Source organism: Corvus hawaiiensis, chromosome 21 (genome assembly GCF_020740725.1).
Source record: "Corvus hawaiiensis isolate bCorHaw1 chromosome 21, bCorHaw1.pri.cur, whole genome shotgun sequence".
Classification (NCBI taxonomy): Eukaryota; Metazoa; Chordata; class Aves; order Passeriformes; family Corvidae; genus Corvus; species Corvus hawaiiensis.
The window spans coordinates 7,768,643-7,789,450 of NC_063233.1; the positions used below are offsets into that span (position 1 = coordinate 7,768,643).

The 20,808-nt window shown below is 51.4% G+C and overlaps 1 protein-coding gene across 2 annotated transcripts in view; it reads left to right on the forward strand.

Annotated features, from left to right (window-relative positions):
- ASTN2 (astrotactin 2) overlaps positions 1-20,808 on the forward strand; it is a 319,207-nt gene that overhangs the window by 133,417 nt on the left and 164,982 nt on the right. For both annotated transcript variants that reach the window (XM_048325211.1, XM_048325212.1), the window contains exons 8-10: positions 4,965-5,049; positions 5,192-5,266; positions 5,699-5,836. In XM_048325211.1, the coding sequence (XP_048181168.1) occupies positions 4,965-5,049; positions 5,192-5,266; positions 5,699-5,836 (298 nt within the window). The remainder of the gene's footprint in view (positions 1-4,964; positions 5,050-5,191; positions 5,267-5,698; positions 5,837-20,808) is intronic.

The following is a 20,808-nucleotide window of genomic DNA, read 5'->3' on the forward strand; positions in this document are numbered from 1 at the left end:
GCCACAGATGGTGCTGCTGTCTGGGTAGGACAGGGGTGTGTTGTGGGCACGAGGCAGATGAAAGTCATTTTTCACAGAGCTATTTTTTTAAAGGCAACGTGTTAAGGGGATTTGGAGGTTGCAGAGCCGAGCATGTAAATCAGGAGATGACCAACCCTGGCAGGGGGGCATTTGTGTTTAGGAAAAGAGCCATTCCTTCCTATAGTTCAATTTAATGCCATGCAGGTTCTGTGCACATCAAGTGATATTTGTTTGTTCTTGTGCACTTCTGCTATTTCACTGCTGGAGGATCCCGGTGCCTTTATTGACTTAGACTTTTATAGGATGAGGCTCTGTCTCTCTAAGGTATGGAGTTTAATAACTTGGTCAAAACCCATGTAATATCCCATTCCTTTTCCTGTGGTGGCACAGCTTGCCTCGTGCACCAAGCAGGGCAGGAGGCAGTTAACTCCCAAGCTAATTTAGCTCCAGGCTGAAGTGTTATACATAAACAGCAATCAAAACTCGTGCCTGCAAGGGGCCGAGTTAAGGTTATCTGTGCTGTCTTTGCACTCTCATTTTCTGCCATTAGAGTGTTTAATCCTGGAGCTGCTAATGTTCTTGTAATGGCATTTCTGTGCTTGTCTAAAGAGCACGGGGAGGAGGGAAGAGGGATGGGTTTTGCTGTACGGACCCGCTCCTGAACCCATCCCCCTGAACCCATCCAACCAGCACTGCAGGGGCTTCTCACCCCGCCATGGGCAGCTCTGGGGCACTGCCCAGCCTAGAAGGTGACAGCCATGGCACACAGGCCTCCCTCGGGACCTCTCTCTGCTTCCTTGCATCAGCTCGTGTGTTCCTTGGAGGTGTGGTGTAGGAGCTGAGCAGATGATAATGAGAATTAAATCTGTGCAGAGCTTAAACTCAGGCACAATCCTTGGAGGTTAAGCTTGCACTTAAGTGCTGTGATGGATGAGGGTGAGGAGGGTGCCTTGCAGCAGGGGGAGAGGAGGGATAACTGTCAAAGTGACTCCGGGTTTTCCCTCCATGCTCTGTGCCAGGTCGGCGGGGCAGGAGCCACTTTCTTTGTCTTCCTCCTCGAGCACTAAACTGCTTCTAGAAAAGTTGCATTTCTCATCAGGATGAAGCCGAGGCCCAGGTTTGGAAAGTGTCATCCCTGAAGAGCAGGAACAGCAGACAGCAGGGGTAGAAGAGGAGCTTTTCAGAGAGCTTTACTGGGAGGCTGGGAATGTGGTGCTGCAGCTTTGTGGCCCAGTGGCACTGAGGATGCTCTGCTGGGGCCGGTGGGTTCCCCGCAGGGTGTGTGTGTATGTCCAGAGAGGAGTGGATACAAAAACTGCGGCTGAACTCTGTATCCCTTTGGGTGGGAGAGGCAGCCCTGAGACAGGTGTGAGCGTGTTTGTGCAGTGCTCACACAGGTGGAAAGGTGTGTGCTTACAGCCCCACAGCCTCTGGGATCAGGCTGCCACCCCAGCTGTGTGTTTACAGCCCCACAGCCTCTGGGATCAGGCTGCCACCCCAGCTGGGGTCAGGACTTGTCCCCAGGATGTACCTGTGCAGCTGGGGCACAGCCCTGGCACAGCAGGGCGTTCCTCCAGGACAAGAGTGAGTGCCAGCGTTGGAGGTGCTGCCATGGAGGAGGGAATCACGGACACCAGCAGTGCCAAGAGAAGGCTGACAAGCAACAGCTCTGCTCCACCACTGCCAAAGCTCCTCCAGCTCCTTAAATAAAAGTGCCAGTGACAGCACAGAGCAGCTTCCCTGGGAGCACAGGGACTCTGGAAGCCTCCACTTCCTGCTGTGCACTGGGTGGGTGGATTAGGGGGATTCTTGCAGCATTAGCAGATCGGCTCTCTCCATAATGAGGCGAACAGGCTTATCCTGGCGTGCTGATGGCTCGTCCTGCAGCCCTGCAGCCCTGCAGCCCTGCTCTGCTGCTCCCAGGCACTGTCAGGATGGGCAGGGAGGGTGTGGGTGCAGTGTGAGACCCCATTCCTTTTCCAGCAGAAGCAGCAGGACAGCATGGAGAGCATAATGAAGGAATAGTTCAGCAACTTCCAGCTCTTCTTTCAAAACGAGAGCTAAAGCCTCTACTTGTTTAATAACACGCTGGAAATACAGTGTTGGACCTCCAGAGCTGGGCACCTGCCCTCATTTACACTGAGTGAGCAGTGATCCTTCCTTCCTTTGGCTGTAACAGCTGAAAAATTGCCGTGGATTATCCAGCCTGGTTTGTGGTTTCTGAATCCAAAGGCAGAGGAAGGACCGTGCATGCTGGTGCCATGGGCAGGGCGCAGGGTGGTGGCAGTGGGAGCAGGATTCTTGTCCCGGGGGTGGGTAGATGCTGATTCATTTGTGCTCCTGCAGCAGCTGGAGGCTGTGCAGAGGCGTGTGCGGGACCTGTGGAAATTGCATCCAGCTCCAGGTGCAGTTAGTTGTCAAACTTGGTTACTTTGGTTGACTTTGACTTCAAGCTCAGCTTGAATCCTAACTTAGCTGCAGCAGGATAACTGTGTCTATCTCGGATGCAGTTGCTTTGAACAAAGACACTTCAGTTTGGCCTTTTGATGGTTTGATTTATTTTAGCAGCATGTTGAAAAACACACCCTAAAGAGGGCTTAGAGGTGTGGCAACCCCTGTTCCTCCCCCTCCAGGCGCTCTACCACGTGTTTCTCATGCCATGGGGGCTAGCCAGGCTCAGCATCCTTCCTGGCTCAGCACTGTCTTTGGGAAGGATGGGGACAGACTGAAAATAACAGAGTAGTTCGGGGGGCCAAAGAAGGAAGGTGGATGCTGTTGGGGAGAGGGCAAAAGCTCCTGAGAACCTGTAAGAGCACAGCAGGTTCTGCTGAGATTTTTTGGAAGCCCCACGAGTTGTCTGTTCATGGTTCTTGATAGAGGAATAGCTCCTCAACCATCTGTCCTGAGGCAACAGACTGCAGCTGTCAGCTGATCCCATGATGGGAGCCTTCCTATCCAATTTCCCTAACTCTCCTGAAGGGGTGTAGATCGCCCTGGGAAACCTGTGGAAAGCTGATCCCCACTCTCTCCTGCCCTGGATCTCCTCCCCAGCTGGTGCCACCACTTGCCCTCTCAGTTACTGAAATAAACCTCCCAATAAACCTCCCAATAAAGCCTCAAGCACTGGCTGTAGCTGCTGAAACTCCAGGATTGGAGTCGATAAAATCAATATTTCTGCAGGTTGATAGAGTTCCTCCTTCCGACGCCAAACTGACGGAGCAGTAAACAAGCCAGCAGACAAAATAAACCCTCCTGCACCATGGGAAGGGCCTTCACCCCCCGGCACCCCCAGCCATCGATACAGGGGGAGGCATTTGGGCCACGGGATGCCAACCTCTGTTGGTGTTTTTTCCTTACTTGCTCTAATTTCTGTGGCAGGAGCCGAGCGTGAGCTGGTGCCCCAAGACTCCCAGCTCTGCTTCGCAAGCACTTCGAGATGTCTCTCATTTGCAGAGCATATATTTGTTATGTAATAAGCGCCAGGAATTAACGATCCACAGCACGGCTGGGGAAACTTGCGTACTAAGCACCCAAGGAAAAAATAACTTTTCTTTTTATAAAATCACTGATGGAGCCATTAGGACCTGTGTTTCCTTGCACCGAGACCGCCCCAGCCCCCAGGCACGGCAGAGCCCGAGCAGGGCCGGGCGCCGCCATCTCTCTCCCAACTCTTTCCCTTTGGAGCAGCAATGTTCCTGCCGCTCCTGTTATGAATCATGAGGTTAGCAGCTTTTGACAGATCATAAATCAGTGCTTCGAAGTCGCTAGGACAAATCCCAGGACATTTAATCTTTAATATTAGACGCGTTTGAGGCAGTGAATATTTCATGAAGGTGCTGTTGCATTTTAGCACATCATTAGCCGTCTCTTTTTCCCCCCACTCTTTCCTTTTTTTGCTGCCTCTCCCTTCCCAGGCGTCTCTTCCTCAAAAATCTCAGCGGCTGAATCCCCATCTCTCTCCCTCCTGGCAATAAAGCTCTTTACTGTAATCCTTGTGAGGCATTTTAAGAACTTGTTTAGGATCCCGAGGGGCACGCAGGTAGCTGCTAGTCTGCATTGCCACTGTGAGGGGGATACCCACCTCCCCAGCACCCTCCCCAGGTCCCCACCTCACCAGTGTTTACAGCTCAGCTTTGCTGCACCGTCAGGCATGATGGGGAGAGGAGCGGAGGGGAGGGGGGAAACACTGGCGGCAGCTTGTAGCAGAAACTCCACGTGCAAATCCAATTAATCTTTTGATTTTGCTGTTTCTTGCTCTGAGTTATGTATTTCTACCAAACACTGAATCAATTCGGGCCAAGTGTGGTTGGGTTTCTGGTGCGGGAAACGTCTTCTCCCGCTGTCAAAATAGAGGAGTAGGGTGAGGCAGCACCCAGAGAGTGGAGGGGAGCAGGGCTGAGAGCCCCTTCACTGTGGGATGGGGGTGCAGCATGGGAACTGTGTGTGGAGGATGGAAGTTGGGGGGTTCTGCATCTTTCAGTGGGAGTTTGGGCTGCAGGAGACTCTGCTCGCTTGTCCTGGTGCCAGATGGCAGAGCAGAGGTGGGAGGGGGATGTGGGATGGGATTGTGGTGTCCACCTCGGGGATTGCACAGGGTGGACACTGCTCTGATCAAGCGAGGTCAAGATCCCTGCTGAGGCGTGAGCCCCTGGCTGCAGGACTGCACAGGAGCACTGGTTAAGGACAGACCTTTGCATCATGAAACCCCATCCCCAGCTGCTGTGGGTGCTGCATCACGCAATCCCCTCCCCGAGAATAACTACAGGTTTCTTACAGCTTCACATCTCCTTCTCCACTCCTCCTGACTGTTTCTGGGCTCCAAAGTGCTCCAGAGGCACAAGAGGGACCAGAGTGGCTGTGACAAAGCAGAGATGGCAGCTGGCACAGAAGTCACTGGCACGCCTGTGGGCCAGAGGCATCTCATCCTTCCCTGTTCTCTTTAGGAGAGTGCAGCTGCCATGAAGGGTACGCCCCGGACCCCGTCCATCGCCACCTGTGCGTGCGCAGCGACTGGGGACACAGCGAAGGGTGAGTGGGGACGCGGTGCTGGGGTTGATCTGCCCCGGCTGCCACGGTGCTGAGGAGCCCAGTTCTCCTCCCCTTGGGTGATCACTGTGCTCCTTGCCCTGCCCAGTGATGTGCTCAGCTGCTTTCCCCTCTCTCCTCCCAGGCCCTGGCCCTACACGACGCTGGAGCGGGGATATGACTTGGTCACAGGAGAGCAGGCACCAGAGAAGATACTCAGGTGAGTCAGAGGAGGGTTCAGCTGGGACATTTGGGAAGGGAGAGCTGTGAGGACATCCCAATGGATGCAACCTCTTGGTCACTCCCAGCTGATTCTTGTGCTGGCGAGGGGACGAGTGTCATTTGTCTGTGTCAGACCTGAAAGATTTGTCCATATTGGGCAGGCAGGGAAGGGTTGACTTCTTGTCCCGTCAGCAAATGTGAGGACAGCAATCACAGAAACTCCTCCTGGAATAAAAAGAAGAGTTTTCCTGTCCCCATGTTCTCCTGTCACATCTCAAGTCACTCCTCTCCCATGTGGCTTTCAGGCCAAGAGCAAATCACTGACTTATCTCGTGGTGCCACCACTGCTCTGACTTCTGAGTGGACAGTGGAGGGCCACCATTCCCTGTGGACACTCTGTTCCTGTGTGACATGTTTGTCCTTTTCCCAGGTCCACCTACAGCTTGGGTCAAGGGCTGTGGCTGCCAGTCAGTAAGAGCTTCGTGGTGCCCCCTGTGGAGCTTTCCATCAATCCCCTTGCCAGCTGCAAGACAGATGTTCTGGTGACAGAAGATCCAGCAGATGTCAGGTAGGAAGCAGATTTCTCGTTTTCTCCATGCTTGAGTGCCTACACTGCTCTTCAAATTGTTATTGAGGATGCAGTAATTTCTATGATGATAGGTTTGATTAATTTCCTTCCAATAAGAAATCTGATGTGATTGCTCTCCAGGCTCTTTGGGCTGATGGGTCTAGGGCAGGCCTGAGTGTGTAACTCTGAAGTCTGTCAGTACAGGCAGGTGAATTGATAGGAACCTGTGGCAAGGCAATTTGGAAGTGGCTTAAATGTAATGTTAGATTGCAGTGCTTAAATGGATGCATTTACTGGGATGGAGGTGCTGTCATCTGTCTGAAACTCATACCTATATCACACCCACCTGGCCACTGACATCTGCTGGGATGCTCATGAAGGGTGAAAGGCCATGTTGGTCATCCAATAATTACACAATTAGAGGGTATTTTTTTTCCTTTTTGGAGGACAAATGCCTGGACATATCGCTGATCACCTTGGTGGTGGTTGTCCTCCTTGGTCTGGTTTACGAGGGTTTAACTGTAAACTGTAAGGGTTTAATTCTGAAGGTATTTAGTGTGTATTCCCCTCTCTCCCATTAAATTAAGACTGAACATGTCACTGTTGGGTGCCAGGGAGACTCTATGTTCCCTCCCTCCCTCCCTCCCTTCCTTTTTGCTGCTTTCTCCTGTTGACTCCAGACACAATTGCCTGACTTGAAAATTCTTGGTTGTGTTATGAATCATCTTCCTGGGCACCAGCAGGATCCTTGTGTCCCCCAGCCCCTTCTGTCTTGTTTTTTCCCAAAGTGATGAGGTGGTGGATTTCCTTTCTTCTGTCCCATCATCTTGGCAGGGCCGTAGTTGAAGCAAGTGCCTACAAAAGCTATGGCAGAGCCAGGACTGGCATCCAAGATGTCCTCACTTCCAAGTGTGTGTTTTTGTTGCTAATTAGCGCTTGTTCCCTTTCCTGTGAAAAGAGGCCGGTGGTACACATCTATCACAGTTTGGCTCTTTAAGGAGAGTTGTTTTTCTTGTCTGCAACAACTTTGGCTTTCATTTGAGAAAGGGAAGCACTGCCTTGGTTTGTGCTAACATTTTCCAAGCCAAAGTGCCAAGAGAACATTATCTCTTTCTTTCCTCCTCACATCTTCATTAAAAGTACCTCAGCGAAGGTAGGGGCTCAGAAGCTTGTTTTCTGCTCCAGTGCAGTAATTGTCTCTGGGCACTGCTCCTTGTGGAAAAGTCTGTGTCAGGATGGATGAATGCCAGGCAGGAGGAGGGGAGGTTCTGGCACAAGGCTGTTGCCTGCTCCCCTCATAAATGGAACCTGAACTGAGAATTCCAGGTGTAAATATTGGAGTGGCTCAGGTAGAAAAAGGGAGGTGTGAGTTCACGGCACTTGTATCTTACACGCAGGAGTTGGTGAATTATTAAAACTTTAATAAACGCAATAATAAATATTTGATGTTGCATTATGGGAGGTTTCACAGATACAGTGAGAAGCCAAAAGCAATCCATTATTTCTGCGTTAGGACTGAAACACTTCTCAAAAGCGAGGAGCTGCAAGCTCAGGATCCTCAGCACCCCGGGGTGGGTGGAACCTTCTTCTGAGGTTCTTGGTACTTGGGTACTTTCATGTAATGAGAAAGGTACTTTCAGAGCTGCTTATCTTGCAGCCTCTTTGCTTTATCCTTCTGGACTGACATAAGCAGCTTCTCAGGGGAGCAGTTTTGGTGGTTCAGATGTTCAGGTGGTGATCCAGCACATCAGACCAACATCAGAGGTGAGCACGTGCTGTCCATGGTGTAGGTGTTCAAACACAGCCATCTATCCCTCTTCCTGGAGGGGTCCTGTCTCCTGCCTTTGGGACTGTGGTAGCACTGCTGTCCCTCCGTGCTGGGAGCTCCTGCAGGTGAATCACAGAATCATCTGGGTTGGAAAAGACCTCAAGGATTGAATCCCACCTGTGACCAATCCGCACCTTGTCAACCAGACCAGTGCACTGAGTGTCATGTCCAGTTATTCCTTGAATATTTCCAGGGACAGGAACGCCACCACCTCCCTGGGCAGCCCTTTCCAATGCTTGACAACCCTTCTTCAGTGAAGAAATTCTTCCTGAACCTGCAGTGCTTGGGCTTTAATAGAGTCCCATCTCCACGGCACAGGGCAGGCCCTGGGCTGTGTTACAGCAGCTGCAGCACAGCCGTGCCTCAGCACCCGGCGTGCCCTGTTTGCTGTCCTGTAACACCGTGATGGTGGCTCAGTGCTGTGTTTCTTCTGTGTCTGTAATAACGAGCGTGCTGCATTCCTGCAGACCTTTCATTAGTCTGACACCTTTGGCTCCGGGGTCACTTGTCTTGAAGAGTTTAATGGAGGGAAATTGCAGAAAGACTGGTTTGGAGAAAACAAGTGGTGAAGTCTTTACAACTCAGAGGGTTAAAGGTTCAATGTGGTCTTGCGTTTTTACGAAGATGTTTGAGATGTAGAGGGACAGGTGGGGCTCGGCCTTTCAGCAGCTCTCTGGGGAAATGCTGACTCCAATGCTGTTCTCTGGGTTTCATCACTGGGCAGTGCAACAAGCTGTACTTTGGTGGATGGGGATGAAGGGCCCAAATCTTCCCCTGCTGCAGCCAAGTCATTAGAGAAACTTCCTGCAGACCGGAGCCAACGGGCTTCGTGCAAACATCCCACTGGGGATGCTCCAGGGGCTTCAGGGCGCAGGAGTGTGCAAAACTTGGTGCTGGAGGTTTTAGGGCTGTGCATCATAAATTAAGAATGAGAATGCTTAGAGTTAATGAAACTTGCATATATAATTTATCAGTGACCATATGGAGCATCCCTTCCTCGACCCCAGAGTCTGATCCTCCGCACAACGATCGCTTCAGTCGCACGCCTGGGACTGTGACAGCCACGCTCACGGTGACGTCTTTGTTCAGATGAGGTTGGCCAGCAGTGCTGCAGGGCTCTCCCCACACTGGGCAGCCTCTGCCTTGCGTCCCAGGCTGGGCAGACTGTCCTTGCAGGACATCCCCTGCCAGGGCAAGAAATACATCCCAGTCCCACCTTGTCTTGCTGGTTTTCAAGACCCCTCTTTGTTTCCACTCCCATCCCTCTCTCTTACCTGTATTTCTCCCATAACCTGGTGTTAAAGGCAGTAGTCTATAAAATTTTGTTAAACAAATTACTGTTAGGTGTTCAGTCCTTCTGCTGGCCTTCCCTGGACACCTTGCCATCTCTGTCTGACCCTTTGGAAGGTGCAGCTTGTCCTGTGGGTCCAGGAATTGCTCTAATTGTGGCAATGTATGGGAAAGACCCACAGCCACAGCCCCCAGGTCCTACTGCCCCAGCACCGAGCATCCCTGCAGGGATAATAAAAACATCCCTGTAGGGGATAATAAAAGCATCCCTTGGGGCACACACAGCAGTGGGGGACCAAGAAGAGAACTAACCCTGGGGGCAGAGCATGGCACTGGCAGACGCCCGGTGGTCACGGTTCACTGTGCCACCCGCTCTGCAGAAAAGTTGATAATTTCTGTTGAGCAGCTATAAATCAGGCACGAGCCTCAGCTGCTGCCTGACATGACATATAGCTCTATCGTTATGGCAACCATAGAAACAAATAAAAGCCTTGCCTTCACTTGACAAGCCTTTGAGATGTCCTGATGGAGAGACAAGTGTTCAGCAGCAGAATGAATTCTCTTGAACTCGCTGTCGATTCATCTTCGTTTTGCTCCCAAGTGAGCCCCTTTGCTCTCGGAATTCTTTGCCAAAGTACAATCAACTGGATTTTTTATTTCTAATTTTTCTTTATTTGTTTGTTATTTTTATTTTCAATTCTCTCAGAGGCAGAACACTCTGCTCTCCCGCTCTGTGCTCTCGTGAGCCCCATTTTTTGTCAAGGATGGGAGCGAGGGTTTTTCTCCCTGCCCATGGCATTCACCAGCTGTGCTCTTGCAGCCTCGCTGCTGCCTCAGCCTTACAGGGGTTTTGTGGAGATATTTTGAAGGGGTTTTGCGGTGATTTGGGCACTTGCGATTTTGCAAGTCAGTGGTGATCACTGTGGTGTGAGGCTCCCTGGGAGTGGAGGAGGATGAAAAGTGAAGTGGATAAGAAAGGCAAAGGGAATCTGGGCCAGGAGAGTGGAAACAGCTTTGCTGTCCCTGCTGTTGCAGCAGAAAAGCTCATCTTTCTGTGCCTTAACTTCCTGCCTGATCTGCAGGAGCACAGATGAATGGGGGCAGCTGCAGGTGAGCATCCCTCAAGGTCAGGAGGTGGGCTGGGCTGGTCCGTGCAGGATGGGATATGGCATGCAGGCAGAGGGCACCCTGCCAGCTCTTCTTGCCATTTGTGTAGGGTGTGCCATGGCAACTTGATCTTTTTTCCCCTCTTTTCTTTCTGCTGCCCCCCTGCAGCAGAGCAGGCTGTGATTTCTGGGTGCTCGGTGCCACGGGGAGCCTCGGCCGGGAGGTCGGGGGAGAGGGAAGCCCCTTTGTGAGGCTGTTTCTGGGCAGGGGCCCGTGGAGCTCCTGCAGAGCCTCCTGCTCCGTTGGGGCCAATAAAAAGGTGTGAGTGGCTGCAGTCGATGGCCGTGATGAATGGACAGCTTTGCATGATGGAGCAAATTGATCATTGCATCAGCAGGCACAACTTACTCATTTCTGCAGAGAGGGCAATTCATTACTGTGCACATCACAGTGACACTGTCATCCCCACTGATAACGTCCCCGTGCTCTGGCCTGGGCTTCTTATCACCCTGAGATGCTGTTGTCTCTCAGAAAGTGGTGGAGAGGCAGCTTTTGGTGCTTAACACCAGGACAGAGGCAGCCTTTGGCCTCATCCTCTGGAGAGCAGGGACAGATGCTTTACAGAGAGGCAGCCACCAGCCCCTGCCCTGCAGCTGTCAGCTGAGCTTTGTCCTGGCTTCTTACCAGGATTTTTCCTCCTCCCTGCCTCCCACTGTGATTTATGAGAGCAGGTTAGAAGAGTCAGGTGCGTCTCACTTTGCTACAGGGTGACTAAATGGAGATGTAATCTTGCGGCAGCCACTGAAGGGTGTGAGCAGCAAAATAAGAGAATTAGGGGAGCAGTGTGATGGGGAAAGAAGGGAAAAGCCCCCCAAAAAACTGGAGCTGAAATCATCCAGGAAGGTCAGAATTGAAATGTGGCTCACCCAGCACCTCTGGGACAGGGCAGAGGTGCACTTAGCCTGTCTCTTCCTGGTCCATCAGCAGCCATGGCATCTTTCATGCCCCGAATCCAGGGAACATTTCAGCCTTCCCTCGTCCCGGGCTTTTAATAACTCCTGCTGCAGTAATGCTGAGCTTCACTCTCTGTGCTCTGCTGTGTGAACCCACTGCGTTTTTGAGGTCTTAATGCTGCGCTGTAAAACTGCACAGAAAATGATCAAACCTCTTAGGGACAGGGGATGTAAATTCGGGCCTGGCTCATAGGCAAACCCATCGCAGGGAGCACCAGCAGCCACTACAAGTTTGGCAGCTGAGCAATTGCAGTTCCTCTCGTCCACGGTGCTGCAGAGCCCAAGAGGGAAAAAAACCCCAGCGAGTGAACAGATTTTGTTTATATGTTTATTGAGACAATTAAAAATACCCAGCACTTGCCAAATATGCAAACGCTGTCTCACACCCAGAATGATTCCCTTTGATGTCTCTGGGATCTCTCGTCACAGAGTAGGGTTTGGCACTGGACGCTGTAGCTTCTCCACATTCTGGATCTGCTGTTGTAGCTGTGTGTCCATCCACCCGTCCGTGTGGGATCTGTGTGGAGCAGGATCCTGCCAGCACTGAGACAAGCAGTGGTGCTGAGGGTTTGGAGGGGGAGGCAGGGCTCTAACACACTGTGAATGCTTAGCAGAAAGGGTGATGCAAGGCAGCAAAATCAGACCTTGGGTTCCTGTGTTGAAAGGTGTTTTTCCCTCCCTGTTTGATGTTATTTGTTTCTGTGTCGCTGCCTTTGCTTTCTGTTAACCAGCGGCTGGGGTGTGCTTTGTAGCTGCCTGTTCAAAGCGCAGCCCCTTGGCCTCTCTGTTTATACAGCCTCTCTGTACTATTTTTCCTGAATTACAATTTTTTACCCCTATTTGAGTTTTATTACCTTTGCTTTTGTGTGTATCTCCTGCCTGAGAAAGGGTCTAGAAGGTCCTCTTGCAGGAGGAAGGACTGGGTGGTTCATACCCTGGCCCAGACAGAGTGCTGGGGTGATGCCCGGGTGGGGCAGTGACACTGGGAAATGCCTTTTCTTCAGTTATTTCTTAACATAACTCAGTGGAAAGAACTGGCACTATCCAAAAAACAGTTCTGATGAGATGTCGGTTGCCTAAAGCTTGCCTGATGTGCATGGGATCTGCTCCTCCTTTCCTGTTTTCATCTCCTGCAACTACTGCTGGATCACTTCAGCCAAAGGACAAAACTAATAAAATTCAGCAGAGCCAAAATATTCCTGGGAGTGTGCCAGGGACCTGCGACAGGCTCCACAGCCAGGGAGGAAAAACCACCTCTGTGGAGATGACAGGAGTGGAGACAGACACAAACAGGGCAGCTTTGTCCTTCTGCTTCTAGGGCACTGCGAGAAGACACTGTCCATTGCGGGCTTCAAAAGGGCTCTGGGAAAGGGCATCTCCCTGGGAGCTCAGGGAGAGTCCCAGACTCCCTTTTCCCTGGTAAAGCCAGGATATGCTGCACCATGGAAGACAGACCTCTAGGTTGATTTTTGTGGGGATTTATTAATTGCTAAAGGGAAAGGGAGGATACACGTGTTGCTGCAGAGGAACATGGTCTCGCTGTGGAGGGATGAGGGACGGCAGCTCAGGCCAAGGGGCAAAGCTCCCGTTTGATTTTCACCCCAGGGCAGCCAGGGCTGGGCACAACCAGTGACCCAGGATGGCTGTGCTCCGTGAAGACAAGTGAAGTTAATTAGTTTCAGCTCCTGCTCCTCAGCAGCACTCCTTGATGCAGTGTCCCGCTGCTCTGGCTGCTGCCCTCGAGAGATTTTCTCCACTCCAGGATGTCACCCTGGCTCTTGGGGTGATTTATTAGGAAGAAAATGCCCTTTGTGCCTTTAGTGCAGCACTTTCCAGGCAGCTCAGAGTAACTTTGTTCATGCAGTGCTGGTCCTTCTCATTGCACAGTTTCCAGATGCAGGAGAGATGCTCTGCAGACCCTCCCTGGCCCTCTCACTTCCAGGCAAAGGAGCAAAATCAGTTCAAAATGAATTTAGAAGCGCCAAAAAGTTCAGTGCATGATTTACAGGCAATGCCAGCATTGCACAGAGCAGGGATGGTGTGTCCTGTGTGGCCTTGCCCACTGGCTCAGAAAACCTTTCCATGCTGGATCAAGGCTGGATCAGACTGTGAAAGTCCACTGCCCTTTGCCTCCACTCTGCACAGGTTTTGTATCATTCCCCTTTTGGTCTGTGTATTTGGTCTCCTTTTCTGATTTAGATGTTTTGAGTTCCTGTCAGGGCTTTTTCTAGTCTCCCCAAAGCGGGTTGCTGACTACAGAGCCAAAAGCAAAATCTTCCTTGACTTTTTCCTGCTGCACATGTTCCAGTCCCGGCGATCTGGGTGGTGGTGATGCTTTCCCGGGCACTTTGCTGGGAAACTTAACTCTGTTAAGCAAAATATTGTTTTCAGGGACTAAATCAAAGAGCAGTGCAAAGCTGGAGAGGTTTGGAAGGAGGGCTGGGGAGCGAGCAGGGGGAAAATAACATCAAGAAAATTAGGTGAAGCCTTGCAAAAAAATAATCCCATCTTGGGAATTTCCCTGCTTTCACTGCCTGAAGAATTACTGTGCCGTAATCAATTCAGCTCTTGATGTTTCCTATGGTGTTTTTGATATTATGAGATGCTATTGACTGCAACCAAGTGCCTTTTATCAAAAAGTTAGATGGGTGCAGTTGGGGACCCACTGCTGCAGGCTGTGCCGTGCTCAGGGCTGGACTCCAGCAGTGGTGACGCGAGCGCAGGCGAGGATGGCAGTGCTGGGAAGGAGGGGTGGGGATGGACCACAGTCTGTGTGTGATCTATCCAGTGCCTGTTTCCCCTCCAGCAGAGGGAACAGACGGGGCTCGTACGGAGCAGACTGGAGAGGAGGCATGCAGTGGAGGAAGAGCCCCCAGCTGCACTGGGACACCTTTCAGGAGTGTTGGCTCAGCAGCTGGATGAGTTTTGGGGGAGACTCTCCTCCCGTCACCCGCAGACAGGAGGTGTGGGCAGGGCACAGCAGAGTTCATCCCAGATGCCACAGGGCTGGGTAGCTCCGTGCAAACTGATGTTGTTTCACCTTATGTGTAAGGCGGAGCTGTCCTCCATCTGTCCCAGGCTGGGGGAGTGTCCCCTGCTGCTGCTCTCCCTCCTGGCTAGTGGCTGTCCCCCTGTCTCAACCATCCCTGCCGTGCCACGGGGCTCTCTCCCAGCAGCAGCTCGTGGGGAGCCGTGCAGAACCCAGCAGCACACAATTAAACCCCAGCTAATACTTCCCTGCTTCTGCCGAGGGCTTAAAGTGACACAAATGAAGCAGCTGAGCATTAAGGCAGGATGCTGTGTAAATATGCTCTGAGCTTTCGCAGGGAGAACTCTCTTCATTCACTTCAGTCCACATTTCCTTTCTTTTAATTTTTTTAATCAGTGTGTATCAAACACAGACAGGCCAGAGCTGGAGGTGTTAGTTCTGGACTGTGGGTTCCCTGGATTTGGACCCAGCTTGGGGCCGTAGCTGAGGAGTTTTAAAAGGTTTATGATAAAAGTTGTGGCTGGATAAAGAAATGGCTCCTCAGCTGATGGAATCATAGAATCACAGAATGGTTTGGGTTGGAAGGAACCTTAAAGATCATCTTGTCCAACCCCCTGCCCACATTCCTGCTGGTGGTGGCTCCAGGTACCATCCTGCATCTCCCTGAGGGAAGGGAGAGCTCTGGGGGCAGGGATGGCCCTCTGCTTATTTGAGCCAAGGATTCAGCGCTGGGCGTGTTGGGAGGCCTGGCTGCTTCTCTTCCTTACAGGAACTTCTCAAGGACTTCAGGTAGGAGCAGATCATTCCTACCTGATGTGGCCGTGGGCAAATCCACCCAACCCCTCCCACTCTCCTGCCTGGGTGGTGGGAGCTGGGTCCAAGGGGAAGGAGCGCTCCTGGGTTTGTGTTGATTTGCCTCAGTAGCAGACCAGGGGGGTGAAATGGCTTTTTTGGGGGGGTAAAAGCCATAAATTGTGCCTGAGCACGGCTGATAAGTGATATTGATAGAGGAATAGCGTTGGCAATGCTGTTGACCTGAAGGGCTTTTCATGGCATCTCACTGGGAGCTCAGGGACAGTTACAGAATCCCTTTTTCCTGGTAAAATTGGGATACGCTGCATCACAGGCAATTCATTATAAGTGGAAACCTCCTCTTTTTACAGAATCATAGAATGCCAGGTTGGAAGGGGACCCCGAGGAATTATTGAAGCCTGCTTTATATAAAGGGAAAAGAAAAGGAGCTTTTAGTACGGAAAACTTGACTGCATTAAAAATAGCACCTGGCTTGCTTAAAAAGCACAAGTGGGCAGCAGAAGGACTTGGAAGCAGCAGGGGTGGCTGGGTGGGGGGATACCACCTGTATTTGGGGAGCACCCATGCAAATCTGCTGCTTCACAGGGTGGAAAAGAAACCACAGAAATTTCTGCCATGGAATAAGAGGGATGGGAGGCTGTTCCTGTGGAGGCTGGGCACTGTCCTCCATCTGTCCCTGTCTCTTGGTGTCATTCCAGCTGTGCAGCTGTGGGTGACAGGGCATGCAGAGAGTTGGGAGCATCCCCACAGGTGCTCCAACCACCCCTCCTACACACACACATCTTTCCCTGAATCACCTGGTCAGGCAGAGTATTCCCAGAACAGCCCCAAATGATCTCATTTTTGGGGAGGGTGTGGGTTTGGCTGCGCAAAGCCCAGCAGGATTAGCTGAAGTCCCTGAGCTCTGGCCTCTCGGCAGCAGCTGTGACAGTACGACCTGTGTCAGCATGTCACCTGCTATAATGGGTTATGAGTTTTGCAAGGTTCATCCATTCTGTCCTGGCTTTCCCAGGGGGAGCAGGGCTGGGAGAGGTTTGGGCTGGGAAGGCTGGAGCAGCTCAGAGGGAGCTGAGCTGGTTTGCAGGGCCAGCACGGTGTCTGCATTCAGCATCAGTCCTGCAGGTCTCTGGGTCAAGTGCTCACACAGGCGCTTCCTCAGAGCGAAGCCACAGACATAAAACCCAGCAGCAAGTGCTGGGCGACCTGTTTGGGAAATCCAGGGCTCCGCTTGGACTTGGCCCTGCACAGTCCTGGCAAAGTCAGCCCCACATTTCCCAGGTTGATGAGCTCAGGGGTGATGTGGTCACCAGAGGCAGAGGAGGCCGCATCTGTGTGTGGGCTCTGCCCCATGGACAGCCTCCACAGCCCGAGGGAAACAGGCTCTGTGGTGCTCATCCCATCTTTGGATGCAGGAGCAGGATACATGTGACATCTTTCAATGGCACGTGTGTGGCAGGGAACTCAGGGAATTGTAGATCCCTGCCCACCCAGGGGGGTGGAATTAATGACACAGCCAGGACATTGGTCACAGACACGTGTAGCTCTGGGGTGGCTGTTGTCTCACTCTGTCTCAGCTGTCCTGTGATAAAACCTTTTCTGGTGGGATTCTCTTTGCCTTGGCCAAGATGCTGTGAGTAGAGAGATGGCTTTGGCACTGGGGATGGCACTGGGCACAGCCCCACGCTGCTCTTGCTCTCCGAGCTGGGCAGTGGGAGCCTGGGGGGAGAGAAATTCCTGTGACTTCAACACAGGCAGACTTTGCTGCCAGACTCCTCCATTCTCCGGTGAGAACATTAGTGTGAAAATCAAACAGGATCAGGGCCCAAAGGGCTTGAGAAATGGTACCAAAAGCTCCCTGTCACATCTCCCAGCACAGCTCAAAGGCTGTTTTTGTACAGTCTCTGGGCTACCTCGTGGTTTCATGTCGATCCTTATCCATGGCTGCTTTACTCATAATTTCCGTGCATCGCTCTATCAAGTTATCTGCTGAGGTCCAGACAGATCAGGTATTTCCCTTTCCTTAAAAAAAGAAAAAAAAAGATAAAAGTTGTCTTATCACAGAAAGATAAGGGGTGAATCTGATATTCTTCAGAATCAAGAGGTAGACTCAGAGGGAGGGGACAGGGACCAGCGTGTCTGGCAGGAAGTGTCACTCCTCTGTCACCTGTCCTGCCTGGGTGCGCCTGGGGATGGGATTGATCCCTGTGGGAATGTGCCAACCCCGCCACTGGGTCCATGGGCTGCACAAGCTGCCATTGGCACATCCAAGAGCTACCTGAGCTTCCACCAGCTTCAAGCCCTCCTGCCTCACCCCATCCCAAGGTCTCTGGTCCCCTCAGTGTCCCCTCCCAGTGCAGATCCCCCCCTGCCCTCCCCAAGTAGGAGGAGTTCCTACCTTTTCCTGGTGGCAAAATCAATACCAACGGCTTCCATTAATATTCTAGGAATGGCAGAGAAGATTGACTGCCTCATTAGCAGGCATCGTGTGAAACTCTGACAATAATTAACAACTCAACGGTCTTATTTGCTGGCCTATCACAGAAGTATTCAATCAAAAATGTAATTTGCTTGACGCTCCCATTTACCATAAAGAGAATATTCCTTCAAAGTTTTAAATAGACTAATTAAGAGGGAAGAAATACAGGGGAAAAAATTATTAACAGTATAGTTTTAATGGGAAATAACTGGAGCGTATTAATAATGCAATAACCATTTTTAACAGCTGTCTGTCAGTTTGTGGGCCGGGGTAATTAAATTAGTCACTAAAGGGTCACTCAAATTAGGTGTCAGAGAGTGGCACCGGGGCTAAGGAAGGCCGTCAGGAGAAATGCTGTGGCACCAGGAGGAGGGTGAGATGCTGATGTTGAAGTCAGGGTCCCTCAGAAATGCCCAGGGGCCCTGCAGAGGTGGGAATCCCTGGTCACACGAGGCACCAGCATCTCCTTGGTTTAGGTGTGCCAGGAGATGCGAGGAGCGGGGCAGAGCTTTGCGCTGGCAAAGGCTGGGCTGTCTCTGGGAAAATAATAAGGAGAAAGAGTCTTATCTGAGCATGAGCATGGCCCAGGGTGGCCTCCGTGACGTCTGCTTCAGCCTGATGCTGCTCAGGTTTTTAATCTCTTTCCCAGAGCCAGAAGGCAGCGATGCAGGGGATTTTTGGCAATTTCTTTCAAGGCTTTTATATTCTGTGGGTTTCAGGCTTGCGTCCCCCCTTCCTCCACCCCTTCGCCCCTTCTGAAATGAATTGCAGTTAATTTTGGTTGTTGTTGAGCCTGGAAACGCATCTTTCTTGCCGCCAGCCCATTAAAAAAATATATTTACAGTTCCATAAAGCAAAGCCAGCTGCCAAGGTAATGTCCTGCTGTCTCCCTCGTGTTCCGGGCACAGAGTGAGGATTTGGAGAGGTGCTTGCTTCTGTGAGCACGGGGAAGATTTTAAACCCAACAGAGAGGTTTCTACCTGAGAAGATCATTGTGTCCAGCCTGGGCAGGTCTTGCAGGGAAGCAGGGTGCCCAAGGGACCTGGGGTGCTCGGGTTCAGGGCCAGGGGATGCTGCTGCAATTCCCTTTCCTTCTCCCCTCCATCAATCAGGATGTGGATGCTTCTGGGTCTGGGTGGGAAGGGATTACACCTTCCAGTGGGATTTTTTGAGATTTCATCCATTTTCTCAATTTTGTGTTGAAGTAGGACCTTTTCCGTGGGTATGACTGTGTGGAAAAACAATTGGCCACAAGGCAGTAACCAAATCCTAGGGGAAAACCCTCACCCATCAAGAGGAACCAAGCAAGGTGGTGGCTGGGGTGTTTGGTGGGCACAGAGGTCTCTGAAACCGTGACCTACATCATACAGAACAAGGACATACATTTCCATATACTGGCTGTATGTTTGGGCTTTTTTGGACAACTTTCCTACTCTGATTTTACATTTTCTCACTTTCGGGATCTGTAGGTGACAGAGGGGATGGCAAAGCCTGTGTGTGTTCCCCTGAGAGATTTCAATTTTCACGAATTAACAGGAGCGTTTTTCCATAATTCTTTCTTGCATCATCCCCATTGGAAATTTGACTGCAGAGATGCCCTGATCTCTCTGAAGTGCTTGGGGCTTTCTGCTGCTCTTTTCCTATCATTAAGATATGTATAAAGCTAGAAGCTGCTTTAACTGGGTGGTATGGGCAGAAAATGTGCTCCACATGGCACATGGCAGTTAAATACCACCCAGTGGAAGAGGCTCTGGTGCAGCTGTTGGCTCCTCAAATCACTTCAAGAGGAGCACGAGGAGCATCCCAGGGGAAAGGAAACAGTAAAACCCATCAAAACCCACCAAAATATCATAACAACAGAAAAAAAACCCCAAACCTGTGCCCACCCTTCCTGCAGCCTGGGTGGGCACTCGGGAAGGGGCAGGCCCTCCTCTTTCTCCACATGAGGGGGAATTACAAGCCATATAGATTATTTTAATGGCCGTATTACTTCCAACTGTGCCTCCACCATCTGTTCTTCCCCAATTACAGATGCAAAAACCCAGCATGTTTCCCCATTTGGGCTGTAGAGGATGAAATACAAGCCTTGTAAAAGGGTGTATATCCTCCCAACAATGCAGTTGGCACCTGTGAAGTTTTCATGGCGCTTCTTCCAGCTCGGGATGCTCATCCTGGTCCCTCTGCTCCACATCCCAGCCCATGCCCAGATCCATGGTGGCAGAGGGAGCTGTTAATAAAGGGAAGAGGCTGTTTTGCTACATGATTTGTCTAAGCTGTGCGGGGCAGCTGAATTATTAACACTGACCAAGCGTCTCAAGTGCTACAAAACTCGACAAGAACCTCTTACCTCCAGCACAGTGATAAACAGGATTGAGGCATGGTGGGAGGGAGGGAATTAAGATAGGACATCAAAGACTGGATTCCATCAAGTAAATCATGCCATTGCTCCAGTGAAAGAGCCCCTAAATGTTTTATTAGGGATTTTCAACAACTACCAAAATTAAGATGGAAGGGATGAATTATTAAAAAATAGATTAACTAAACCAGCTGCTGAATTAAACATGAAAGGTGTGTGTCAGGAGCAGCACGGCCACCGTGTGCTGCAGGCATCGGAGTCCTTCAGCCAGGCATGCTGGAGGGGTCTGGAGAGGGGGAATGGCAGTGCTGGGGGATGGAGAGCCACAAGCTGCTCTGCCAGGTCAGGTTTGCAGTGCCAGGGCACAGAGGGACTGGCTGCAGGGTCGGGAAAGCAGAAAGCAGTGCTGCAGAGGCGTCAAAGGGGGGGGTTCTACCTCGGGGAGATGCAGGCTGAAGATGTGTAAGGGGCAGCCAAGGAAATAATGCTGGTCCTCTGTTAAATAATGCAGGAAACGTAGGTGCAAAAAGGAGACTTGCCTGAAGTGCTTGAGCCAGGATCTGAACTTCCTTTTCCTGTGTGTTTATCTGGTTTTACCAACTCCAAACCACCTGTGGCAGGACAGGGACTGAGAACGGGACTGGGACAGGGGCTGGGGATTGGCTCAGGGGTTGTGATGGGCCCTGGGCAGCTGCTCCTCCAGTTGTGATGCTTATGGCATTGGATAAGGGTAAAGGAGGGTTTGTAGGGGCCAGAGAGCCCCCAAGGTGAGGGGATGAGTGAGGAGGGCTCCTGTGGCCCCTCCTGCCAGTGCACCTGGGAGGACAGGACATGATTTGGGTGGTGCCAACATCTGGGAACAGCTGGAACAAGGGGTCTGTCCATGCCCATCCTGCATAATTAGGCCACATTGTTCTGCCCCTGGTTTGCTTCCAGCGCTAAACCTCTCTCACCTGTTAAAGAGAGAGACAATATCTTAAACTCTTCTTAAGGCAGCCGCGTGATCCCAATTTGGTGTTTCTGTGCCCTCGCAGTACAGCCTGTCCTGACATTCCCCATGCCAGGATATGGCAGCCTGTGAAGGTGAAGCACAGGTGAGA